The sequence below is a fragment of the Mustela nigripes genome, chromosome 3 (genome assembly GCF_022355385.1).
Source record: "Mustela nigripes isolate SB6536 chromosome 3, MUSNIG.SB6536, whole genome shotgun sequence".
NCBI lineage: Eukaryota > Metazoa > Chordata > Mammalia > Carnivora > Mustelidae > Mustela > Mustela nigripes.
Window position 1 is genome coordinate 72,325,832 of NC_081559.1, and position 25,911 is coordinate 72,351,742.

Sequence of the window (25,911 nt, forward strand, 5' to 3'; positions counted from 1 at the left end):
TGTCCAAAATGTAGTTTGTGGGAGTTCCCACCTAGGCACACAAATGAGTAGCCCTTCAGGCGCCTGGGAATAGTGATAATCTACCCCCAGCTCAGAGGGACATAACTCAGCAAACTGAAATGAACGAGGAAAGTGCTTGATCTATTTTCATAACTGACAAACACAACCTTTTCAAAACCACGAAGTGAAACCAATTTACTCAGTGAAAGCCAATGAAGTTCAAAAAGCAACTTATGGAATGGGAAAAGATATTTGCAAATGTCTTATCAGATAAATGGCTAGTGCCCCCAAATCTATAAAGAACTTATCAAACTCAACACCCAAGAAACTAAAGACATGAACAGATATTTCTCCAAAGAAGACATACACATGGGCAACAGACACAAGAAAAGATGCTCAACATCACTCGGCATCAGGGAAATACAAATCAAAACCACAATGCGATACCACCTCACACCAATCAGAATGGCTGAAATTAACCAGTCAGGAAATGACAGGTGTTGGCGAGGATGCCGAGAAAGGGGAACCTTCCTGCACTGTTGGTGGAAATGCAAGCTTGTGTAGCTGCTCTGGAAAACAGCATGGAGGTTCTTCAAGACGTTGAAAATAGAGCTACCATATGACCCAGCAATTATACTACTAGGTATTTACCCCATAGATAGAGATGTAGTAACCTTCGGACACACTGCACCCCAATATCCATGGCAGCAAAGTCCACAATAGCCAAACTATCAAAAGAACCAAAATGTCCATCAACATTGACAGATGAATGGATAGAGAAGATATGGTACACAAACACACACACACATCCACACATACATACACTGGAATATTACTAAGCCATCAGAAAGAATGAAATCTTGCCATTTGCAACAATGTGGATGGGAACTAGAGGGCATTAGCTAAGGGAAGAAAGTCAGCCAGAGAAAGGCAAACACCAAATGATCTTACTCATATGTGGAATTTAAGAAACAAAACAGGAAGGGAAGGAAAAATAAAATAAGATGAAAACAGAGAGGGAGGCAACCACAGAGACTCTTAACTCCAGGAAACAGATGGAGTTGTTGCTGGAGGGGACGGGGAACTGGGAGACGGGCATCCTTGTTGTAATGAGTACTGGGTAGTGCATGCAACTGATAAATCATTAAATTCTACCTCTGCAACTAATAATACACTATATGTTAATTCCATTGAATTTAAATAAAAAATTAAAAGAAAAAAAACTGTCCTAAAACCATATTTGTACCTACTGCTTAGTTGCCTCTCCACCCACTTCCAAATTTGGTCCGTATTTTGCCATTCAGTCCCCCGCCCCGCCCGTGCTTCGGCTAGCTTCCACCCTCCCTAGAGGGCATCTCCACACTGCTCCCCCGCAGCACAGGCATTCGTTCCAGCTCTCTCCACAAATATCTGTTTGCCTAGGATGCCACATGAGGCTTCTTGCCACCCAGACTGCTCCACCTTGAGGTCAGGGCCCTGGCCATGAAAAGGAAAGTTCTTTGTCTCCTATGTACTATTCTGTATTCTTTTGTCCTGTGCCCAGCCTGACCTAGCAAGGCCACCCTGGATTCCTGTGCTCTACGATTCAGATCAGGTCATTTCAGATCAGTCTCTTTTGGGGATGCCTACCACCTGCATACTTTCCCATGCATTTTCTATCCTCTCAGGCTCTTCATTATTACATATTCATGGTCAAGACCTCAAATTGGCCTGTCAGCAACAAGAGTTCCTGCAGACATTTGCCTCAACGACTAATGTCACATCAATGACGTTCCTTGCTTGGTGAATTGTCTTGTCAAGGTTTTGTATCTTTGTACTGATGGTGATTCCTGCCCACTGACACACTCCATTTCATTTCAGGAGCTTGACAGTTAATGTCAGCTTACCCACTTAAATAACAGACAAAGTCTCAACCCCCCAACTGCATGAAATGGGGCAAAATAGGGACTGTAGGAGAGGGTACTTAACACTGCTTGACAAAGTTTCAGCTTGAGGGCCTTTTTTGAAATATTGGTTTCAAAGACTTATTCACAGAAGTTATAATTTACAAATAAAATGTTTTTATTTTTTTACTTACTAATTTATTTATTACTATTTCTTAAATATTTTTAAATTTATTTTAGAGAGTGAGCGAGGGGAAGAGAGGGAACAGAGGAAGAGGGAGAAAGAGATCTTAAGCAGAATCCCCACTGAGCACAGAGCCCAATGTGGGACTTAATCTCACAACCCTGACATCATGATCTGAGCCAAAATCAAGAGCCGGATGCTCAACTGACTGAGCCACCCAGGTGCCCCTCTCTGTTATTTTTAAAAATAAGTGATGATAATACATTAAAAAATGAACATGATTTTCATGCTTTGTTAACTAAGAAGATATCGCAGCAGAAATGAACATGAACTTTTACAAACTTTTCCAAAGAGCTCCTCCACATTCCTCTTCACAATGCCAAGATTCTCTCATCAGTTTAATAAGAAAAGATTGTGGAAGAAATATCCAACAGAGGTGGAATGGGTGGTCGAAAGGCTACTACATCAAAACCAAGGCCACAGATGGGTGAGACACAACTCTAGCTTGGTGGGAGTGTCACTTAAAGTGTCTGTAACTTAAGTTTCTGTGGATAAAAATAGCAGACGTATCTAACCTCACAGAAAAGTAGTAAAGTGAAACAGGTGAGGAAAATCAGGAATGAAAGATAATCTGATGTGGTAATGTTACTCCCTAAGTTCTGGGAAGTGCTGTTTCCAGTTTAAATTCAAGCAGCTTCCTTTTTAACCTAAAGATTTCAAAGTATTTGAGAGGAAGTATAAAATAAGCCCAAATGATTGTGAATCAGTACCCAAACAATGAAATTAGCATGGAAAAGCACATGAGAATGCTTTCCAGAATTTACTATAACTAATCACATAGGAAAGATGTGTGGACTTTGGGTCCATTCCAAAGTAGCTTTGCAAACTAATACTCAAAATTCATCAGTCATGCAATTACAAGTCTTCATCCTCCTAAACGTTACCCACAGAAAAATGAATTTATTCATGGTAAGAATTCATCCCATTTATTGCATAACTGTGCACAGGAAATGGAATAAATTACAAATAGTTCTACAAGGATAGTCAAGGTGAATTTGGCAAAGCAAGATATATCTAACCCAACAGCTGTGGGCTTTATACCTAGGGCCCCAGCATCACAGAGATCCAGGAGGAGTAAGGATGGGAGGAGTGGACAGGAAGAAAAGAGAATTAAAATTAAAGAGAATTAAAATACAGTAAACATCATTCCATTTTTTCGCCCAGTTGTTCCTTATTAAACAGAAGAACATTATGTGCCATTTAAAACTAAAATAATCGATTTCATTTATTTTTTTAAATTAAAAAAATATTTTATTTATTTGACAGAGAGAGGTCACAAGCAGGCAGAGAGGCAGGCAGAGAGAGAGATGGGGAAGCAGACTCCCCGCTGCGTAGAGAACCGGATGTGGGATTCGATCCTAGGACCCTGGGATCATGACCTGATCAGATCATGACCTGAGCTGAAGGCAGAGGCTTAACCCACTGAGCCACCTAGGCGCCCCTAAAATAATCTATTTTAGATTATATTAAAACCTTGTCTCATTTTTATGCTATCATGTATTTAATGGCTAACATAAAACAAAGAAATGAATTTATTTTTGGTGTTTATAGTCACTAAAAAGTTACATTTCCATCTTCAAGACAGTATTCTAGATTTTTTTTTTCTTTTTTAGCGTAATGTGACAGGGCTCAGCAGCTCCTAAAAGTACTAAAAACGAAGTAGCAGATAAGCCTGAAACTTAATGGTTGTGAGGTCCTTAAAAAACAATACTGTGTTTTTAATGGAGTTGCACAGGGTGAGAAACTCCAGCGGTTTTACATTCCCTGCGTGTGCTTCTCAGTCTGAAGTTGGAAAAGCAGCTCAGTCTGATTGAGCCGGGTAGGGGGTAAAGAACTCGCCAGGTTTTACACATGAAAGCAAACGCTTAGTAGTAGAATTAAAAGCCAATGTACACTGAACTGTTGGTGTTAACCGAAGCCAACCCTGATCTGTACTCAAAATGTGAAGCGTGCACATTCAAAGCCGGTGACACTCGTCTCCTTGCCAGGAGCAGGGGCCTGAGACCCAGACAGCAGAGCAGGAAGGCACAGCGCACCTTGTTCAGAATGTAGTGCTCAGCCTTTGTCACACGCAACTCAGGGAGGCAGACTTTGAAGATAGAAGGTTCTCTGAAAACTCTGTGGCCCAGACCATGGGGCCAGGCCAGAAAACCACGTTTCATGGTTTCCTGGAGCTCTTGTGTCTCATGTGATATTCACAGAAGTAAGAGAAAAAATTGTAAAAAAAAAAAAAAAAGAAAGAAAGAAAGAGAAAAAGGAAAAGGAAAAGACTTCCATAGTCAGATGTTAGAGAAATGTGGAATGAATCAAGGTTAAATGTGTTTCTTTCCTAAAGGACACTCTGAGCCTTCAGGTTCCCTAGTTGTGGGGCCTGAGGGCTCTCTTTGAAGAGATATGTATTAGGCTGTGGCTCTGGGTCCTTGTGTTCCCTGGAACAGAGCTTGGGAAATACTGAGATAAAACGTGAGGGCCTCAAGGCCCATGGACACTATGTCCTAGAAGGAGAACCCAGGCTTCTGGCCTCCTGGCACCAGCTTTTCCTAGGAGACAGTTAAAACCTGAGAAGAGACAGACCACAGCCAGATTTCTTAGCAATGCCCATATCCTGGAGGTTCTCGGAAGGCTCAACCTTTGTGGAGTACATATGCCCTTCTCTCCCGGCTCAGTTGGGACACGTGGGCCCTCCCAGATCCTGATTACCTGATACAAAGGCATACAGATGCTATCAATCCACTCCAACTGCAGTCGGGGCAGTTCATCTTTCCGGTTCCGATCAAAAATCGCCTAGAATCGGGGAAGAGAAGCTTGCTTTATTACATTGGAGTAGTTTACAGGTGCTTTGTCAAACACTTTGCCACAATGATCTAATTTTTACCAACTGAACACTTCACAAATCACAATCAGTCTTTACATGTACTTTTTTTTTCCTTTATCTATGATGAGAAAAAAAGTATTTTCACCTCTTTTTATGAGATTTGTAAGTGAATTTATTTGAACTTTATAGCACGCAACTCCTTGGGGCCAAAATCTGCCTTCAGATATAGGTAATGGCCACTAAATCAAGTCTTCAGGTCACTGGGAATTGGGTACAAGTCAAGGGGAAAGGCATAGGTTTTATTGCCACAAAAGTAATACAGGCTTTATTTTTATAGTGAAAGAAGGTGGGATGGATTAGAAAAGATCCTTAAAGCAGCTTGATTTTAAATAGAAACTATTTGTGTTAATATTTCAGGGTGGGGTTTTGGTTGGACAACTCTATGTGTTTCTCAACAAGGTTCTGTCATTAATAAAATCCTGAGCGTTTATCTATCATGGGATGGAGGATGTGGTAGTTATCCATTCTCACCTCCTTCCCAGCCTTTAAACTTCATGATATGATAATGTTTGGAAAATTTAAGTATATTTTTCAAGAAAAAGAAGTAACATATGTCTGTTGGGCAGGCATGAAAAGGGAACCGATCAACTGGAATTGGGGCTCACGTGGGTTTTTGAACAAACAACTGCTAGTTCTACTCCATCAAGCATGTCCCTCTGTCTGCTCTCCACGAGTAAGGCCAGTCTCTAAGAAGCAACATTTCCCTGCATTACTATCTTTTTTAAAAGATTTTTTATTAACATATAATGTATTATTTGCCCCAGGGGTACAGGTCTGTGAATCGTCAGGTTTACACAGTTCACATCACTCACCATAGCACATACCTTCCCCAATGTCCATAACCCAATGCATTACTGTCTTAAAGTAGGTTAGGTCGTTCCTCTATAGAGATAACATGTGGCATCTGCATCATTTTTGGCGTTTACATAGGTCACGAGGGCAGATCCAAGGCATTCCCTTGGTCTGGAGATGTTGAAAAAGCCAGCATCCTTCAGACTTATGAATGAGGGTGGGAGTGGGTAGAACAGAAATCACAAGCTGCCGAGGCTCACAGGAAGACAAAAGGGCGATGCCGAGGAAAATATCTCTGAATCGGGGAGGAGGTCACTGACTCCCACAGGCTCTGCTCGTCCTTGTATTGCAATGTGAAATGTGAAATACCAGGAAAGGGGACCAGGATTTGGAGAAGACTGACGTGTGCCAGGGGAAGGAAGGAATGGATCTTGTGAGTTGCAGTAGTCTTTGTCTGAAATGTTCCTTTAAAAATACTATTCTGTTACTTAATCTTGAGCTCTCAGAGTTGTCTGAGCTTTTCTTATTTACTTAAAATACTATTTCTGGTGCACAGAACTATTTTGGGGGAGGTTCAGTTCACAATTGGTTGTACAACCATTACTACAGTCAATTTTAGAACATTTTTAATCACTCCAGCAAGAAATCCCATACCAATTAGCAGTCACTCCTCATTGTCCCCCAAATTCCTAGCCTTAGGTGACCATGAGTCTATTTTTTGTTTATATTTTCTGCACACTCATATAAATGGAATCGAATGATCCGTGGTCTTCTGTGACTGGCTTTCGCAGAGCATTTTGTGCTCAAGTTTCCTTCTTGCAGCACTCAGCAGCTCTACATCCCTCTTTCTGGCCAAATGATATGCCACTGTATAGTTACACCCCATTTTATTTATCCGATCCTCAGCTGATATGCGGTTGGGTCGTCTGTACTTTTGTGGCTCCGGTGAGTAACACTGCTGGGAACATTCATGTACAAGTTTCCACGTAGATGTACGTTTCCATTTCTCCCGGGGCTGGGCCACATGCCCAGTCTAACGTTTCATGTTTCCTGGAATTGCCACACTGTTTTCCAAAGCAGCGGTACCATTTTACATGCCCACCAGAAGTGTACAAAGTTCCAATTTCTCCACATCGTCCTCAGTGCTGGGTGTTGTCTGTCTTTTGAATTAAAGCTGGTCCCCACGTGCCTGGGTGACTCAGTGGGTTAAGCCTCTGCCTTTGGCTCAGATCATGATCTCAGGGTCCTGGGATCGAGTCCTCCCTCGGGTTCTCTGCTCAGCAGGGAGCCTGCTTCCCCCTCTCTCTCTGCCTCTCTGCCTACTTGTGATCTCTCTCTCTCTCTCTGTCTAATACATAAATAAATCTTTAAAAAACGAACAAAAAACCCCTAAAAACCTGGTCCCAGTTAAATGGTATCTACTGCAGTTTTGGTTTGCATTTCCCTGATGATGACTGATGTTGAGCATCTTTTCATGTGCTCATGGCCCATCTGTATATATTTTTGAAGAAATATGTATTCAGATCCTTTGCCCTTTTTAAACATTGGGTGGTCTTTCTAGGAGTTGTTCGTAATTCTCTATATATTCTAGATGTCAGGTCCGTATCAGATATGATTTGCAAATAATTTCTCCCATCCTGTAGGCTGTCTTTTCATTTTCTTGAGAGTGTGCTTTCAGATGCAGTGTTACATTTTAATGAAGTCCAATTATCTATTTTATTTTTCTTGTGCTTTTGGTGTCAGACCTAACACATCACTGTCAGATCCAATCCAGAAGATTTACACTCTGTCTCCTTCTGAGTTTTCTGTAGTTTTAGCTCTTACGTTTAGGTCTATGATTCACTTTGAGGTGATTCTGGGGTTCAGTGAGAGGCGTCTGACTTGACTCATCTGCAGTGGATATCCTACTGTCCCTGCACTATTTGAAAAGGCTATTCCTCCCCTCCCCCCACATTGAATTGTCTTAGGATCCTTTTGGAGATCATACTGTAAGAGTTGATTTCCAGACCAGTCACTTTTCAATAAATGTTTTTGAGTGGAGGAAGAATGAGATAACATATTGTCCTGTGCTTTCCTTTTACAGCATTTTGCATCTTGTAGTTGATTATGAGTGATTATTAATTTACTTTTAAAGATTTTATTTATTTATTTATGCATTTGACAGAGAGAGCATGTGGGAGAGAGCAAGCACAAGTCAGGGAGGGGAAGGCAGAAGGAGAGAGAGAAGCAGGCTCCCCGCTGAGCAGGGAGCAGATGTAGGGCTTGATCCAGGACCCTGGGATCATGACCTAAGTCGAATGCAGACGCATAACCACCTGACCCCCCCAGGCGCCCCGAGTGATTATTTACTCAATATCTCTATTTCCCATCCGTTGATAAGCTTTGGGGAAGAGCGGAAGATGGAGCCTTGCTCATGGCTGGATACACAGTGCCCAGCTTCAAGCTGGTTACCTGGAGGTGCTCAAGCATGTTTTATTAATGGACTCACTGCTTCCACTATTAACCCTTTGGTTACTTTAATGACCTTTAGGACCGTGACACCTAATGGGGTCTCCCAGACAATTTTCTTCCTAAATATCAAATACTAACAGACACAGCTGGTGTCACCTCTGGGTGCATGCATTTCCAAACATCTCTGGAAAAGGGCTAATGAGAAATAGCCCTGCCATAGCAGCCCAGAGACTGTCAACACAATGTTAAGTAGGCTTTTGTGAGGAGAGAGTAGCATTTAGTGCTATGCTTCCACTGCAAAATTCATTTACGTCTTCGGAGAAAGCCTTACCTGAGCCTCCAGACAAAGGCTCCTTAGTGCTGCGTCACTGCGCCTGCCAGCTCACCAATGCTGGCAACTGACTCAGCTTTTTTTTCATTTAATTAAATGACCTGTGGTATTGCTGCATTATAAACCCTTCAGAGGATGCCTGTGAAACAGTTCTTTTTAAGTGGAGGAAAGATTTAATTTGAAAGATAGGTATGTAGCTGAGAGAAATAGGGGTTGTATGAGGTTTTACACGTTAATGATGTATCCCAATCTAGTGTCTTTATTTTTATAACCAAATCTGGTGATACCACCAAAAAAGAGGAAAGGGAGGTTTTGGAAACAGTATCAATAGATGTCGCTTTGGAAACTAAAATACTGGGTGAGGGTTCTAACCAATGTAGTCTTCCGACCTTTCATAAGTAAGCAACCGATTAGGAGTAGTCAACATTTGTAAGGCTCTGAGGTTTGACTTTAAGCAGGTGACGTTGGCTTGAAAAATTCAGTTGGCTTGAAACCTCAGAAACAGACACTCTTGACCAGGGAAACGTTCCTTGAGCTGCACTCAATCTACTGAGTTGGGCTGGCTTTCCAACACTTTGCGTCATTCCTTGAGTTGTTGGGTGATATGTTTTTAACTAACCCTTCATTATGAATAAAGAGGCCACCCCCTCATTGTGGGTGGTGATGGAAGCATTTAGGTCTTTTGTCTTATTTGAGTAAAAACACCATCATCCTGAGCCTACAAGTAAGCTTTTTCAAATAATAATCGAATGGATGATTCCATTGAAAATGGCATTTCAGTCAACAGACCTGAGAGGTCCCCAAGTGAAACTTTTCATTTTGCAAACAAAGAAAAGAAAGAGACTTGAAATGATTTGGGTTTGGGATTTTGGAATGTCTGAAATTGGAAAATAAAATCCAGAACATCCGTTATCACTATGGCTGTCCAGTCTAGCTGCCCGAGGCTGGACAGCTTGCCTTTGACTTTTGTCTATATTCTTAATCCGAAGTGGCTACTGACCGCATATGAAATGCCAGGACTGGGCTTTGAGCTCCTCAAATGTCACTCTGTGCCTCCTCCTTCATGCCTACTTGGCCCACTGTGGGAGCTCAGGAAACACTTAAGTAGCTCACCACTCTTAATCAGAAACCTGGGAATAAGAGTGTTTAGATCTCAGTTTAATTAAAGTTTTAAACTTTCAGGAGTGTTTCCTTAAATCCAATTTCAGTCCTTCCCACTTTCAAGTTGTGATTTGGAGTTACTTTTGAAAATGTTGTTCCAAAGGGTAAATGTGTCATGTTAGAAGGATGAACTTACTGAAGGAGTGAGTTTGAGCTCTGCTCTCTCCCGATCTCCTTGTTCAAAGAACTCACTGGTTACAAGTTCAGCCACCTGAAACACATAAATATTTAATTTATGGTTATGTGTGATATAACATAAAACTCAGAAGTAATTTCTGCCCTCTGTGTATGATGATGATCTTCAACTCAGAAAATCATTTAAAAAGCTTTTGAAGAAATACATTAACATTTTCTGGTTCAAGGTATTACAGACTTTAATCAATGAAACTGATTTCCTTCTAATCAGAAGAACTTGTACAAGGCATTTTGAGATGCATGCTAGTAGACGATCTCAGAGGGTACAGATTGTATATTCAGGATGAGGCACTGGGTTGCCACCTTCAAAGGAGGAAATGTTCCGACTGCAGAAAAATGAAACAAATAATGCCTAATAATATTTTTTGTTTTTATAATATGATATACTTGTAATAATAATTTAGCCAACTTTTTGTTGTTTCTACATAGATTCTTCACTTTGTTGCATATATTTATCTTAGCTTAGTTTCATTTGCCACCCCCAGACTCTTTACTGCCTTACTACTGATAATTGCATGCACTCTGGAGAAAGATAACCCCAGGACCACCTCTGCTTCTTACTGGAGCAATCAGCCAAGGGCAGGACTAATGCCAGAGTGACTGTTCAACCCAGGTTTTTCTGCAGTGTGTCATGATGCAGTTTGAAAAATGTTGTTCTGGTCTTCAGACTGTCTTAATCTAGGTACATAAGTGTTCATTGATGGTAGGTTCCAGTTGGTACAAACACAATGGAATTGGTGGTTCTACCCTGAATGGGTAGATTTTTCCAAAGTAAGGACTTCTATTTTTCCACTTTTCACCAGTTAGCCTGGATTATCTGACGTTGCTCATTGATCACTGTTAAGCTAAAGAGAAGCTTCTCCAAGCCCCGTGCTTCCAATGATCATTTATGGAAAGCATAATGATACGTCAGGTAAGTGTTCAACAAGTATTTTCAACAACACTATAGAGTGCATCTTGGAAATCTCTGAGATGAACTAGCTGGATTTAGAAAATTTGAAAGAGCAGGGAAAAAAAAAAATCCTAGAAAACTCGATGGCAAGAAGATTTGGATCCCCAGACTAGTTTTTCCTCTATTCCAGGCTCTTACAAAGATGATGTTTTAAGGTCTGGAAAAGACTAAAATGGGTTTCAGTTCAGTCAAGTGGATAGGATCAAGATAATTTACCTAACTGTATATCTCAAGAGATTCTGCCAACCATAAATCATAACCATTGAGAAAGCATAAAAACAGGGGTTCCCCGGGTGGCTCAGTCATTAAGTGTGCCTTTGCCTTTGGCTGAGGTCATGATCCCAGGGTCCCAGGATCGAGCCCTGCATGGGGCTCCCTGCTCACTGGGAAGCCTGCTTCTTCCTCTCCCATTCCCCCTGCTTGTGTTCCCTCTCTCTCTGTCAAATAAATAAATAAAATCTTTAAAAAAACAAAACAAACCATAAAAACATCTCTTTCCGTCTCTGTCTCTCTGTATCTCTCTCTCACACACTCCCCACAAACCCCTGCCCTGAGATTAGCAAGTATGTAGCTCATTTATAAAGAAATAGAAAATCTAGTCAGTTCAGATTTTAAACATTTCTAATAAGGAATATGGGTACCTTCTGAAAATTCAATAGCATAAAACTAGTAGAGCTGGCTCAGTTTTTCTAGGGCTCGATTCCCTTCTCTGTCTCTAGTCTCTGCCACTACCTTTCCCATTAGCACTCTAGACCTCTCGCTCTGTCTCCGGCCTTCCTGAAAGAAGAAATAGTCCCCTAAGGGCCTGGCCTCATTTATTCAGCTCCCAGAACACTACCTCAGATTGCTCTGAGGTGGGTCTTTTGCACTAAAGAATACAAATGTATGTGCACATCAGATCACCCCAAGGTAGGAGTCCTGCATAGGTCCATAGCCTCTGGAAAGCAAAGAAATTAAAACAAAATCCTGTCCTCGATCTTTCTAAAGTGGTCCTGGCTATCTTCCCTGTGCTTTTTAACGGCTCAACTTGTACCACTGTTTCATTTGTACTTAAAAACCCAATCAGGAACATTAAGTAGCTCCTGATTGAATTTTTTATTAAAGAAGGAAATTGAGATGCTAATCAGGCCTTGGGGGATCACTGGGGAAACCCACATGTGTGTGAGGAAGGAGGGTTGGAATAGACACCAGTTTAAAAAAAAGAAAACAAAACACTTTGTAAGGAAATGTTAAAAAAATCAACATCTTGGAAATTAGAAATATATCTATATTTTTAAAAGAAGTTTCCATTGTTTTTGTTCAAATATTTCGTAAAATCATAGAAGTGAGTATGTTTTTGAAAACACTTTAACCTACTCGATTTGGAGACAAACACAAATGAGATCTCTAGTTTAGAGTTGTAACAAGATTTCTGATGGAGATGTCTGGAAAAACATGGTTTTGTGTTTTATTTCCCTGAACTCTTGGGTCTCTGCTCTTATCAGCAGAACTTCGCATCCTAAAAATAAAATATTATTTACGTCAGTGACCAAGAAGACCACCTTCAAGTAGCCAAGGAAGGCTTGGTATTATACCAAGGGAGGCTTGGTATTTTAGACCAAGCCTCCCAGGTTGGTCTAAAATACCAATGCAGAAACTCTTTTTCCTTCTAAGGACTTTCTCCTGCCTTTTTCCTGCTCCCAAGTGGGCTACTGCTCCTTTAGTTGCTGACATGCATTTCGCTGGGGTTTCTGAGAGGCCTGGCATACCGTACCTCATTCCACTCTGCTGCTTCGTTCCTTCCCGGTCCCCTAAACTTCCTCCCACTCTGCACTCCTCCGCTTCCCTCCATCCCAGTCACAGTGGCCACCCCCGCTATTACACTTTTCCCCAGTACCTGGAAGATACCTACTTCTTCTCTGTTCCCCAACTTTTACTGTAGGGGAGCCATCGCACACCGGGGCAGCGGAAAGTGGGCAACGATGTAGAAATAAGCTACGCAGCCGTGCAAATTCTTCCCACTTAGTCTGCTTTACATAACTTCAGATGTGTCACACTAAGATAAAAGCCGAGGCTCGGCTGGAGGAGAACTGTTTCTTGGAGGAGACCTTTGTAGGAAAACCTCCCCATCTAAACTGGACTGTGACAGGAGCAAAGAAATGAGCTTTTCTTGGAGTTAAGCAACTGAGATTTGAGACCATACATGTCACTGCAGCATAGCCTACCCTAGTTTTGACTAACACAGCAATCAGCATGGAAATGAGGTGCTGCTGTTAAAACAAAAAGACAGTAAGAAGGAAGAAAAAGAAGAAGACCCTATGTGGCATCAGCGTGGGGTTCAGGTGTCGGACAGTGAAGAAGCATTGTCGGAGGCTGTGAGGGTGATGGCACACGTTCCACAGCGGCAACAGATTTTGTACAATTCTCACTGAAGTAAAGCAAATAATGTATCTAATGAATTCACAGCCTTAGGGAAAGAGAATGGGGAACGAATGTTAGTAGCATGTGATGATTGCTCTTGACTATGTTTTGCTAAGTATTATAAGAAGTGGGCTCAGAAAAGGATGGGCAGGTTTATCTTCAGGAATGAAAAGAAGAGAGAGAGTCACAAATTCAGAGTCTTCATCTTCAGGGATGAAAGATAAAGCTGCTTTTTAATCCCAAACTGTAAAAATAAAAATTAAGGTATGTTTTCAACGACAAAGGCTGATCAAGACTCAGCCTTGTGGGGCACTTGGCTGGCTCAGTGGGTAGAGCATGTGACTCTTGATCTTGGGATTCTCATGCTGGGTGTAGGGATGACTTAAAAATAAAATCTTAAAGCAAGCAAGCAAACAAACAACTCAGCCTTGAAACAAAAATCAAAGGTACGGTCAGTACAGTCATACTTAAGAACTCTGAATGAATTAGGTGGTGCAGAGGATATCCCTTCAGTTGTACAAACTGGCCCAAAGAAGTGATTTTACTACATGATTCTCTTACTGGCACTTGTTAGGCCCTGACTGCTAGGAATTGGGTCATGGAGGAGAAAGAAAGAAGTACATACGTTATTTTTCTTTGTTCTTGCAAACAAGGAAGCAAAGAGAGCAGATCTAAGAAGTCTGTCTAGAATAGAACTGTGGATGTGGTTATTGGCAAATGGAAATGACTAGAAACAAAGACAAGAAACTGACTAAATGGTCAAGAGAGTTTGATGCCATAACCCCCATAAGAGAGTGACTTCTTAAAACCTAAAACAGGCCTTGGGTCCTCAACTTTCTTTGGGTGGGAAACAGGTTGGAAAACTGCCTGACCTTTGGAGATAGCCAAGGAGGTCAACGGAAAAGGATAGTTTCCTGGGATAGATCTAGAGGTCATGAATTATGATGGTTGGGGAGCATCTCGCAGAGAACCAGAGCCTACTGCAGAATGGACAGCCTCACAATGACTGCCCAGTGGGATTTTGGAATTACTATGGCCCCCTAACTGTCAAATGTTGGCCATCTCTTTCCTTTCTGAATGGGAGTATTCTAATGAGTATTTCATTGTTTGGGTGTATGTCAGATGCTGTGTTTGGGGTGTGTGTAGGACTTTAAATCCAGACCTGATATAGAGACTGGGATGATCTCCCAGAGATCCTGGCCTTTAAGCTTGATACCATGACTAGTGGGACATTTGGGTCATTTCCCTTGGGAAAGGCTGAGTATATTTTGCCTGCAGGAAGAGAGAGAATCAAACTTTTGGTGATTAAAAGGGCAAACTGTGGTAGTCACATATTCATTAACTATTTCTGGCTTTCTACATTCTGGGCATAGAAAAGGATCATACTTCCTGGTTGAGTAGGGGCTTCTGACAAGTTTTGATGAATTTCTTGCCAGTGCATGGCAGTCTAGGGCCTCTGTTGGACTGATCCAGACGGTAACTGCTCTTTCCGCCCCAGTCCAAAATGAGGAATAGGACCAGCTGACCCTGGAAGCACACGTTCATGAGTAGTGCGTTGTTTTAAGCCACTGAGGCTGAGGGATAACAGCTTATTTTGCTGACACACTGGCATCATTTAAAAATGCTGATTGACATATCTGGTGTGAGACAGTGTAAGGCTCTGTCAAGAATGACGGCTTTGGAGCCTAATCTGCTAGGATTTGAATACCTAGCCATACTGCTCACTAGCTATGTCACCTCCAGCTATCCTTTCTAGGCTTCACTTTTCCTATTTGTGAAATAGGGGTATTAACTGTATTAGTTTTTCTGAGTTTCCAGGAATGAGCACAAACTTGGTGGCTTGAAACAACAAGAACTGGGATGCCTGGGTGGTTCAGTTGATTAAGTGTCTGCTTTGGGCTCAGGCCATGATGCCAGGTTCCTGGGATTGAGCTCCATGTTGGGCTCCCTGCTCAGGGGGCAGTCTGCTTCTCCCTCTCACTCTCCTGCTCCCCCTGCTTGTGCTTTCTCTGTCTCTCTGTCAAATAATAGATAAAATATCTTTTTTTTTTTTTTAAGATTATTTATTTATTTATTTGACAGGCAGAGATTACAAGTAGGCAGAGAGGCAGGCAGAGAGAGAGGAGGAAGCAGGCTCCCTGCTGAGCAGAGAGCCTGATGCGGGGTTCGGTCCCAGCACCCTGGGATCATGACCTGAGCCGAAGGCAGAGGCTTTAACCCACTGAGCCACCTAGGCGCCCCATAATAGATAAAATCTTTAAAAAAAAAAAAAACCAGCAAAACAAAACAGGAATCTATTCTCTCCTAGTTCTGGAGATCAGTAGCTCAACATCAGTTCACTAGACAGAAATCAAGGTGTTGCCAGGGCCATCTTTGCTTGGGAACCTCTAGGGGAAAATCTGTTCTCTGTCCTTGCCATGTTCTTGTGGCTGTCACATTTCCTTTACCTGTGGCCACATCGCTCCTCTCTCTGCCTTGTCTTCACATCCCCTTCTCCTCTTCTGAATGTGTAATCTCCCTGCATCCGGGCCCAGCTGGATAATCCAGGATAATGACAATGATAACGATTGTCATTGAAGTCTTTAACTTCAGCACATCTGCAAAGACCCCTTTTCCTTCTAAGGCAATGTTTACAGGTTCTAGAAATGAGAATCTGCTATCTTTGGGTTGTTATTCAGCCTACTGGAGTAACTGTACCTAAATCAAAGGCGGGGAGGAGGGGTTTTGAAATTAGATAATTGGGTATTAGACATTCAGTCAATAAATATTAGTTATTTCTTGTTATACGAAATCTATTTTATTTTCCTTAAAATGTTGAGACTTAAGATACCAAGTCACTATTTTAGACGCCACACAGTAGGTGCCTCATAAAATTAAAAGATATTAATCTCTAAATACGATCAGGAACCAAGGATCTTAAACTGTGTGGTTACTGGCTTGAAAACTATTCTTGATCTAAACTGAAACGTTTGGCAGTGAAACCACATAGGTAGTAAAGGTATGATTTTTTTTGGTACAAATTAAATGTGGATTATTCACTTTGGCCAACGTGATATGATCTCTAAATAGTCTTTAAAAAGAAAAATAAAATTTCCTTTTGACCTCCTTGGTTTCTTTTTTCTCTCTCTTTTCTTAAGATGAGAAAAAGGCAGACCTTGTGCTAAAACATGATTACCTATTTTAAAATGCTACTTTTGAAACTCTTGCCTTAGGGCATGGTCAATGCATTATCTGGATTTAGAATGTTAAAAAAATCTTAGAGAATCAGGCACATTAACACTCAGTGGAAGCACGTTAGAGAACGACCGTGCAATAAAGTATGTCTGGCCCGAGCCTCCTGCTATTTTTTACACCATGTTAATACTGATGCAAATTGACTAGGGCTTCAGTGCCCAGGAGTTGGGGCTCTGGGAATATTGCCCCCACCACCACCCCCAGTCCCTCCTTTGCCAGGCCCTGCCATTAATCACCACTTGCCTGTCTTGAGATCTCCCACGGTTTGGTCACGGCTCCAAGGTCACAGGCTGTCATTAACATTGATCTGAAAAACAGAACCAAACAAAACAGCCTGAATAATCTTTTGTTGCATTCCTAAACAAACCCGTCCTAGATACATAAATAAATAAAACGGGACCAATCCAACGCGCGCACACGTCTTTCCCTCAACAAGGGGAGCACTGTTTACAGTCCCCATGTTTAGCATCTCCATCATGCGGCCACTGCTTAGGACAAAGCTCACACACAGCCTAGGCTTCCCTTTTGTTATGTCTACGGCGGCGGATCAAGGGAGGAAAAGCACTGCTTGCTCTATACCTGAGCTAAGCAAGCGCTACTTTAAAAAATCCTTAATGGACAACACGTCTTATTTTTAACTAGTGGCAAGGGAATCAGCATATAATACCAGATACATAGCTGACAAATCTTCACCAACTTATGGCTGATTGATGGGAATGGACGGAAACCTATATATAGCAAAGAGGCAAGGCACCCGCCACCATAGGAGCCCGTTCATTTCCACCTGCTCTGCGAGCTGAGATTTACTGGGAGAGCCACACTGTTTCACTCCAGTTTATTACCTGGCTGCAACCATGTTTTATAAGCCTTATGAAAAAGAAACATATTCCGCTGCAGCTTTCATTCATTCGAGCAGCTAAGAAAGCACGGGAAGATCTGAACCAGACCTTTGAGGGGCAGAATTCTACTGGCTTTAACTAGAATTCACCCTGAACCACGGATATAGAAACACAGTGAACAATTTAAATTGTGGGTAGCTCTGGTGCTTATCATCTGATGTGGTGGGGAGGTGGGAAAAACAAGGCGCACCCTTTGTCCGAAACTTGCTTTCTTTGTACTGAAGCCAGCAGTACATGATGAAAAGCGATGAAGGATTGGAGGCAAGAGACCACATCTCGGTCAGCTCCTTTTGGAAGAAAGGGGTGTGTTGTTAGAGGTCAGGGGGCTGTCCTGATGCCGGGTGTTAACATTTCATAACCCGCCAGACTCGAATGCCTTGGAAACATGTCTGCCTCCCAGATGGCAGAGCGCGATGGTAGTGGGGTTTGTGTAACTTCCCCCAGGAAACCACTCCAGGGAACCTGGCGGAGTGGCAGGTAACAATGGGTCATTCAAAGCACCACCAGACACACTGGCCTCAGCAGCCCCCTCCAGGAGTTGGGCAGCATCTAACCCCAAGCCCCCCTGTGCTAAGCACTGCGAGGAGCAATGCAGAGGTGCACTCTTCAGATTTGAGCTCCTGTGACAAGCACTCTGCTTGTGCCATACTAAGCACCGACCCACTAACTACTAACTAAATGAATCTTTGGAACCCTCAGAGGAAGGGACCATTATTCCCATTTTCCAGAGAGGTAAATGGAAGCACGGAGAGATTAAGTAACTTTCCCAAAGTGAGTAAGGATTCAGGATTCTGTGTTTAAGACAAAGCTTAAGACAGACCCCATCTTGCTACATTCAGGTGCTTCTCCTTTTAGGTTCTGCTGGTATCAGAGGGAGACAAGACTGTAGGTAATGCACTGAACTTTGCAGTTTCTCTCCCAGACAGGAGAGAATCTCTATGAGGTTGCCTACTGATACCATTAACTTGGACAAGACTTAGCTTCCATCTGCTTGATAATTCAAGGCTTACTTCTCAAATTCATATCACCATTAATCAGCCAATCAACAAGTGTATTGAGCATCTGTCTAGGTGCTTAGGTAGTGATCATTCTAATAAGGACCATTAATACAGCAAGCACTACAGAGTAAGTTACAGAGTCTCTAGATGAGGTAGGGATACTATTACTTTACAAAGTAAATAGTGTTTTGCATTCCTTGATCAGACAGGTTAGAAAGTTTGCCAGAGGTTACATAGTGAGGGTGTATCAAAGCTGGAGTCGGAATCCACAGGGTCTGACTGAAGGGTCTCTCTTTCCCTACAGTGGAGCAGGAAGTCCATTCTGAGAATGAAGACAGAAAAAGGCTGTGGGGAAGGATGGGGTGGGGGAGTTTGAAACCTTTATCCAACTGGCACAGGGGAGTCTGTTAAGGTTGGGGGCTCAGAGACAACCTAGTTAGACCTTGCTGGCAGAACTTTAGGTGGTGGGTGGGGTAAGAGTTTGTAGAAACCAAGAAGGGAAGCAGGGAGACCAATTGGACAGTATCAGTTGATAAGGGTCTAAAACAAGGAAGCGCAGGAGAATGCAAAGGCAAGGAGAAGGCTGAGAGATTCCAAAGGAAGAACCAAAGGGGGTGAATGAGTAGTTACTTTCTTATTATTTCAGAAGTTATTCTTTTAGATCGAGCCTCTAGAAAAATTGTAAGGTCTTTTCTAGAGTCAGAGAGGAGGGAGGAAGAAGTTACTCTTGAGGTCCCCATAATTCTAGTCCAGTCTGTGGTGTGGGGGTGGGGTGGGTGTAGGCTGGAATGAATGGTCAGGAGCATGGAGGGCACAGCGGGGGTGGGGAGTTGGCATGGTAGAGGGGATGGGGGTTGGTGGGGGTGGGGGGGGAGGGCTTGCACCTGGAGTTTCTGATGCTTTTATCGCACTTCTCCTTCATATGCCATGTCATTTCAACAACAATCTCGTGTTAGCCGTTATTTTCTTGATTGGTTCTCCAGTTTTAAAACAATGAGCAATGAAAATGAATCCACATGTAAAAAACAGATTCATAGTAAAACAGTTCACGCATGAACTGAATTTGGCGCTCACCAAACAAAAAAGCGCACTTTGCGCTTTGCTCTCTGTGTCATGGTTTTTAATTTCTTTAAAACACATATAATGGTCCTAACGGGCAACACCAAGTGACAGAAGTGAAGTAAGTCAAGTTGTGCTTCTTCGTCCTCGCCGCTACCGTTCCATGATTGTTTCTTCCGGACACACTGTCTGAAAGCAGGAATGTGACGCTCCGTAGGGCCCAAGACCCCAACTAGCCGCGGAGCCCGCGCCCAAGGCTCGGAAGCCTGAGGAACTTAGCCGGGAGTGTGCTCGGCGCCCACGCGTGTCAGCGGCTGACCGGCCCCCGCGCACTCTTGCAGTGAACCTACAGGGGTCACACGCGTCCAACTAAAGGATAAGTAATCCTGTGCTCATCTGAAGCTTTATATCAATTATGTCGATACTCAACAGAAATCTCAGCAATTGTTTAGGACTTCTACCAACGCAAGATTTTTCTCGGGCGGGGGGAGGGGGAACATAACTCATCGTTGACATTGTTTAGACTGCAGGCACGTGGTGATGATCAAAAGCAGGCACACTCTTTGTTGGTTTTATTGCTATTTTCAAGTTCTCTAAGAGGGTGGTCCCTGGAGCCCCCCCCCCCCGCCCCTCCGTGCACTGTGGTCAGAGTCTAACCATGAAATGGGGGAGGGAAGACAAAGGGGGGGGGACGCAGTAGAGAGCTCCTGGAGCACCTCTCTTTTACACAGTCTCCTTCAAAATTAGATTTTTCTTCCATGTGGGGTTCCCTGTCAAAAGAACATTTGAAAAACTATGCAGAAAACACCTGGGTGGAGATGTGGAATGAGTGCTGGCATTTTAAGAGTTGTGCTTAGAAGAGAGGCCAGGCTGGAGAGAGGGGGCAGGAGTCCGTGAGAAAAGGTGGTAGTTAAAGCCAGCAGGAGGCTGAAGATCAAGAGAGGAATCTTAAAAATAGGTCCTGGGAGGTCCTTACATCTGGGGGGGTTGCGGAGTAGAGAGGGGAAGGGCTGAAGAAGGCTGAAGAGGAGAAGCAAGCATCAAAAGAGAGTAGAAAATCTGGAAGCGCAAGGCTCAGCAGACTCCAAGGCCCGGGAGAGCTTCAAAACAGAAAAGCCAAAGCAATTAGGGGCTGTGATGAGATCGGGAAGAGTACAAGGGCCCTAGCATTTGATCCTTGGGAGGTGAGAAAAGGTGGTAGTTAAAGCCAGCAGGAGGCTGAAGATCAAGAGAGGAATCTTGAAAATAGGTCCTGGGCAGAAGTCCCATTTCCTAGACTGAACGGCTAGCTACTCTGTGGTCAATCCGTACTTCCTATCTGTGCAATAGGAAAAGCTGATGAGGTATGGACATGGAAGAACTTCCAAGGCATATGGTTGAGCGAACAAGCCAGTTCTGATTGATATATTAATGCATAACTTATGTTAAAACAGACAAGTCCATACTCAACAGCATTTTTCCTTAGACTATATACATATATAAATGCTTTGGAAGTGTTTGGGAACGATAGAAGTTGATAACAGAGTGTATATCTGTGTGTAGGTATGGGAATGGGGAGTGAAGTTCCAGGGAGGTCTGGGGGCTCCTCTGTCATGTTTTCATTTATTATAGAAAAATATATTCCTATAATTACTTGTGAAACTAAAAATTATTTGAAAAGAAACACTGCCTTGCAAGAAGTTAGGAGGCATGTGAGTCAAGTGTGGGACTGAAGGTTAAGAAGGGGAATATGACTAGACCTTGAGAAGAGGGCAGATTTTAGCGATGATTATTTTTTGCCTGAGGAGATAGGAGCATATTTTTATGCCTGGAATGGCCACGAGGGGGAAAAAACCAGATTTTAAAAATGCCAAAGGAACATAATCGGTAGGGTAAGTTCAGGGGTGGGGGAGGTGGAGAAACAGAGTTAGGACACCTGGGAAGGGCTAGTTTTGAAGCGAGGAAGGGTCCCCTCCCACCCTGGACAGGAAGAAGAAAAAGGCCCGAGAAGATCCCCGAGAGAAATACTGCCGCAGGAGGGGAGACACAGAGGGCCTCTGGTGAGAAGTCCTCAGGAAAGAGTAAAGAGAGGTCAGGGGCAGAGGGAGGGCAGGCAGCCCTGTGTTTGGAAGCTGGAGGTGGTGGTGGGGGTTGCGGGGTACAGGATTTGGGGAGGCTTGCATAGAAGCTATGGGCCGGTCATGACAGGGATCCTGCTCTGGGTGATTCTAGAAGTCACCTGGCTGTGGAACAGACACAGTGCGCGTCTGTCCAGGCCTCACAGGCTTTCCCAGGAATACTCAGCAGCTTTGGAACGGGACTAAGACAGCAGAAGGTCTGGGGGTGAGTGAGGTAGGGGGTGGGTGAGAGAAAGAGGAATAGAGCCTAGCCAGTGGCATGGCTCCAGTCAGGGTGTTCAGATGTGCCACGTAAGTGCAGTGGTCTGTCTTCTCTAAACAACTAGGAAGAAGTCCGGTGAAAAGTCTAGAACAGACTCCTTATTTCTGCCACCCAAATCGCTGCAATTGGTTTTCTATCTACAATGCCTGTTGTCTCTAAAAAAACTTCCCAAAGTTAATTCTCTACTTTATTTTGGCTAACACTGTTTTCTAAAGTTCAAAAATCCACTCTCTCCTCAACATACACCCCACCCCCACCCCCACTCCCCCAGGAAAAAGAGGAAGTCACAACTTGCTGAAACTGAACCAATTTGAACACCCTTTCCTAATTCTGAAGGCAAATTTATGGAGAGGGAGCAAAAATATTAATGGATTAGAAGACGAAAAGACGAGCCATCTATCTTTTCTCTAATTATTCAACTACTCTCTGAATGTTTTGTATGTAAGCCAAGATTTGTTACTTTAAGAAAATCACACGTGTGCCCTTAGCCCTGTCGGAAATGCATGGCTAAATCTTCAAATAATGAAGAAACACATAAACAAGAGCTGCTTCTTACCGAAATATATCACGATGGTTTTTGATGTTCCAATCATAGTCTCCTTTACTGACAAGTTCAAAGAATTCAGTCCTCCTCCTGCACAAAATCAAATGAAGGAAGAAAGAAAAAAAAATCTGGAATGAAATTTCTCAGTCTGCGGGGCAACATAAACACATTTATGGGAAAATATAAGGTCACCTGAACCAAGTAACTTAATATTTGAAATCATGAGGCTAAAGCACTATCAAAATAAATCACTTTTTAAAAAATGTTGAGGCTTCAAGAAAAAGCCACAATCATTTCTGAATGTATTTACAGCAGAGGAGATTATCAAGCCATAAAACAGAAAACAATGTGTTCCCGCATTTAGGATTACTGGTTGTGAAGCACTTGTGATGGGCACTGCAAGTCAGAGGCGGGAGGCAAGGACAAATAAAAAGCTGGAACGATTTTGGAATGTTCTTTTATCGTTCAACAGATAACTGAGCTGCATGAGGATTTGAGATAAGATAAACTCCCCGGTAGTAAATTCAGGGCAAATACTTTTTCTGGGTTAGAAAATAAGGATTTCAGGGGCACCTGGGTGGCTCAGTGGGTTCAAGCCTCTGCCTTCGGCTCAGGTCATGGTCCCAGGGTCTTGGGATCGAGCCCCGCATCGGGCTCTCTGCTCAGCAGGGAGCCTGCTTCCCTTCCTCTCTCTCTGCCTGCCTCTCTGCCTACTTGTGATCTCTGTCTGTCAAATAAATAAATAAAATCTTTAAAAAAAAAAAAAAAGAAAAAAAAGAAGGATTTCAGCATTTCAGTGCTTAACCACATGGTCTGTGGAGTCAGAAATAACCCTTTGAAGAGTGGCTCAGTCACAGCACTCAAAGGTGCTGTGCAACTTTTGGAAGTTACTTAAACCCTCTGAGCCTCCGTTTCCAAATCTCTAACATGGGGATCATATTTGCTAACTCACGCAGTTATAGCGGTTATTGTGAGAATTAAATACAAAGCACTTGGTGTAGTGTCTGTGCCTAGAGATATCAGGTACCCCAGGTGGCGACGATATGCCCACGGTGTCCTGGGCAGCACAGAGGAAGGCACTGAGCTTAGCTTTGAGGGTCCTGGAACATCATGGAAGTCTTTCTGAAAGAGCTTTGCCCATCATCATTATCCTTGTCATCATATGCACCTGATGTCATTTCAGTCCTCTGAGTTATTCTAAGTAATCAGGAGAAGGCAAACTCCATGAGGGCAAGGGCCTGGCCCCTTTTTCTTCACTCTTGGATCCCCTGAGTCTACAACAGTGCCTGATGTGTAGGAATAGCTCAATAAATATTTGTCACAGTGATCAATGAATGAGAATGATTACCTCAGAAACCTATTTTTTTTTGCTTTCTTTTATTTTTATTTTTAATAAACATATAATGTATTTTTATCCCCAGGGGTACAGGTCTGTGAATCGCCAGGTTTATGCACTTCACAGCACTCACCATAGCACATACCCTCCCCAATGTCCATAACCCCACCCCCCAACCTATTCATTTTTAACAATAACTCTCCAGCCACTGGTTTCACCTCAATTCTCATGGTACTGGAGTATTCACAGTTGCCATTGGAGAGATCGTAATAAGAAAACAACATAAAATCTATCGGAACAAAGCTCCCTTAGATTCTGGAAAACTAGATTCCCACGAGACCAAGAGGACAACAAAACAAGTTGTGGGAAGTTTAAGAACATCATTCCCATCTGATGTCTGAGCACCCCCCCACCCACCTTCCACTGATATTGTTATATCTGCTGAGAGTATTTTCAATATATGAGATGTAATATCCCTGATGTAAAATGGACCATATTACCTTGGTGGTTAACTCAATCCAGAAAAGAATGTTTAAAAAAATGCAAATCTGTGATAGGGCAACTGAACAGAACCTTAAATATAGACTTCCCAACTATGGAAACTTTAATAGCTAGAGTTGCTGGTGTCAAAGTCTTAAATCAACGGGACCCAAAATTGGCCATAGGCTTCCCACTGCGTTAAAACAAAACTAGATTCCACTGCATTGGGACAAAAGGGATTACCCACTGTCCCTATGGGATGGTGAATTGAGAAGGGGTGGGAAGAATCTGTAGGGCACAGAAAAATGTGACATACTAATTTAATTTTTCCTCCAGTGACAAAATTGTCTATTTCTTGATATTTATTCTGATGTCCAAAGGTTTGACTATGAGTTCCGAAGGCAACAGGACTTTCTGAACACCATAGCTTTGTCAAGTTTAGTCACTGGTGAAACCATGTATATCATACACGTGGCAACATGCTTGTTCACACAAATAGTCAAATAGATATTTTAAAGTTTGAACCAAAGTGCATTTTAAATTTTTTTAAGTTCCTGAAAATTAACCATGTTGAAAGATCAGGAGATGGGCTTAATCATTTTCATAAGGCTGCAAAAAGGATTTGGAAGTAATGATATGCAAAGGTCACACCACAAATTTTTTATGCATGCTTAATATGTTTTAAAAGGTATACACATTATATATATCAGACATAGAGAACGCATCTGCCACTTCATCATCCAGCCTAGAGATAAAGCTTTACCTACCCTTTCGAGGTCCTGAGCAGCTCTGCTCTCTTGCTTCTGCCTCCCTCCCTCCCACCACCAGATGTCCATTTCCTAAGTTTTGTAGAAATCATCTTCGTACAGAGCCTTCTAATTTTATAGGAAATTTATGCAAACTATTGCTCTGCATATTTTGAGACTTTATAAATGCTGTCCTTGTAGTGTATGTATATGTTAACAACTTGGTTTTCTTGCTCAGCATTTGTAAGATTCACCCACAGTGTTATGTATAGTTCTATGTGGTTATTCCGTGTATTACTATACACTGTTTATTTACTCACTTTCCTGACGAAGGTTTAGATTATTTCCAGTTGTTTTGCTATTATGTATTACATAGAATGCTGCTATGAACATCTTGGTGTATGTCTCCTTTTGAATTTGTGTGCATTTTCTCTCTCTGCCTGTCTCCATGCATGCGCACGTGCGCACACACACACAGGCATATGCCTACGTACTGTTGCTGGGTCATAGAGTGGCTTGTTTTCTATGTTTGTGTTTTCATTATAATTATAGACTGTTAGAGGCATATGGTACCTTTGAGAAACATCTACTGTTTCTCTCATTTCGAAGGTGAGGAAACTCAAGGTGAAGGTAGGTGAGGTGATTTTTCCAGGTCCCATGGCAGTTATGGGCTTATCTAGGGAGATTCTAAGCACCCAGCCTCCCGGTTCTGGCCTCTGACATTATCTTTGTAAACCGTGAGTGGGTGGATCCTCGGGCCAGAGAACCCAGCGTGTTGAGAGGATATGGACAGCAGTGGCCCACAGCCCTCATGAGATGTAATGGCTTTGCAGGCACATGCTCCACGGGCGTGTCAGATGCCAAGTCCCGCGGTGGGCACCAGACAGGTGTTTCCGGCGTCAAGAAAGGGATGCTCACACAAAAGCAGCAAATGGCCTGGGCCAAGCTGGTC

At 42.7% G+C, this 25,911-nt stretch overlaps 1 protein-coding gene across 1 annotated transcript in view; it reads right to left on the minus strand.

The window, feature by feature from the left end:
- The window catches only part of PDE11A (phosphodiesterase 11A), a 388,241-nt gene that overhangs the window by 25,634 nt on the left and 336,696 nt on the right, over positions 1–25,911 (minus strand). Inside the window, exons 16-19 of the mRNA XM_059392799.1 lie at positions 22,410–22,487; positions 16,762–16,825; positions 9,874–9,948; positions 4,828–4,911 (exon numbers count right to left, since the gene is read on the minus strand). Coding sequence (XP_059248782.1) covers positions 4,828–4,911; positions 9,874–9,948; positions 16,762–16,825; positions 22,410–22,487 — 301 coding nt within the window. The remainder of the gene's footprint in view (positions 1–4,827; positions 4,912–9,873; positions 9,949–16,761; positions 16,826–22,409; positions 22,488–25,911) is intronic.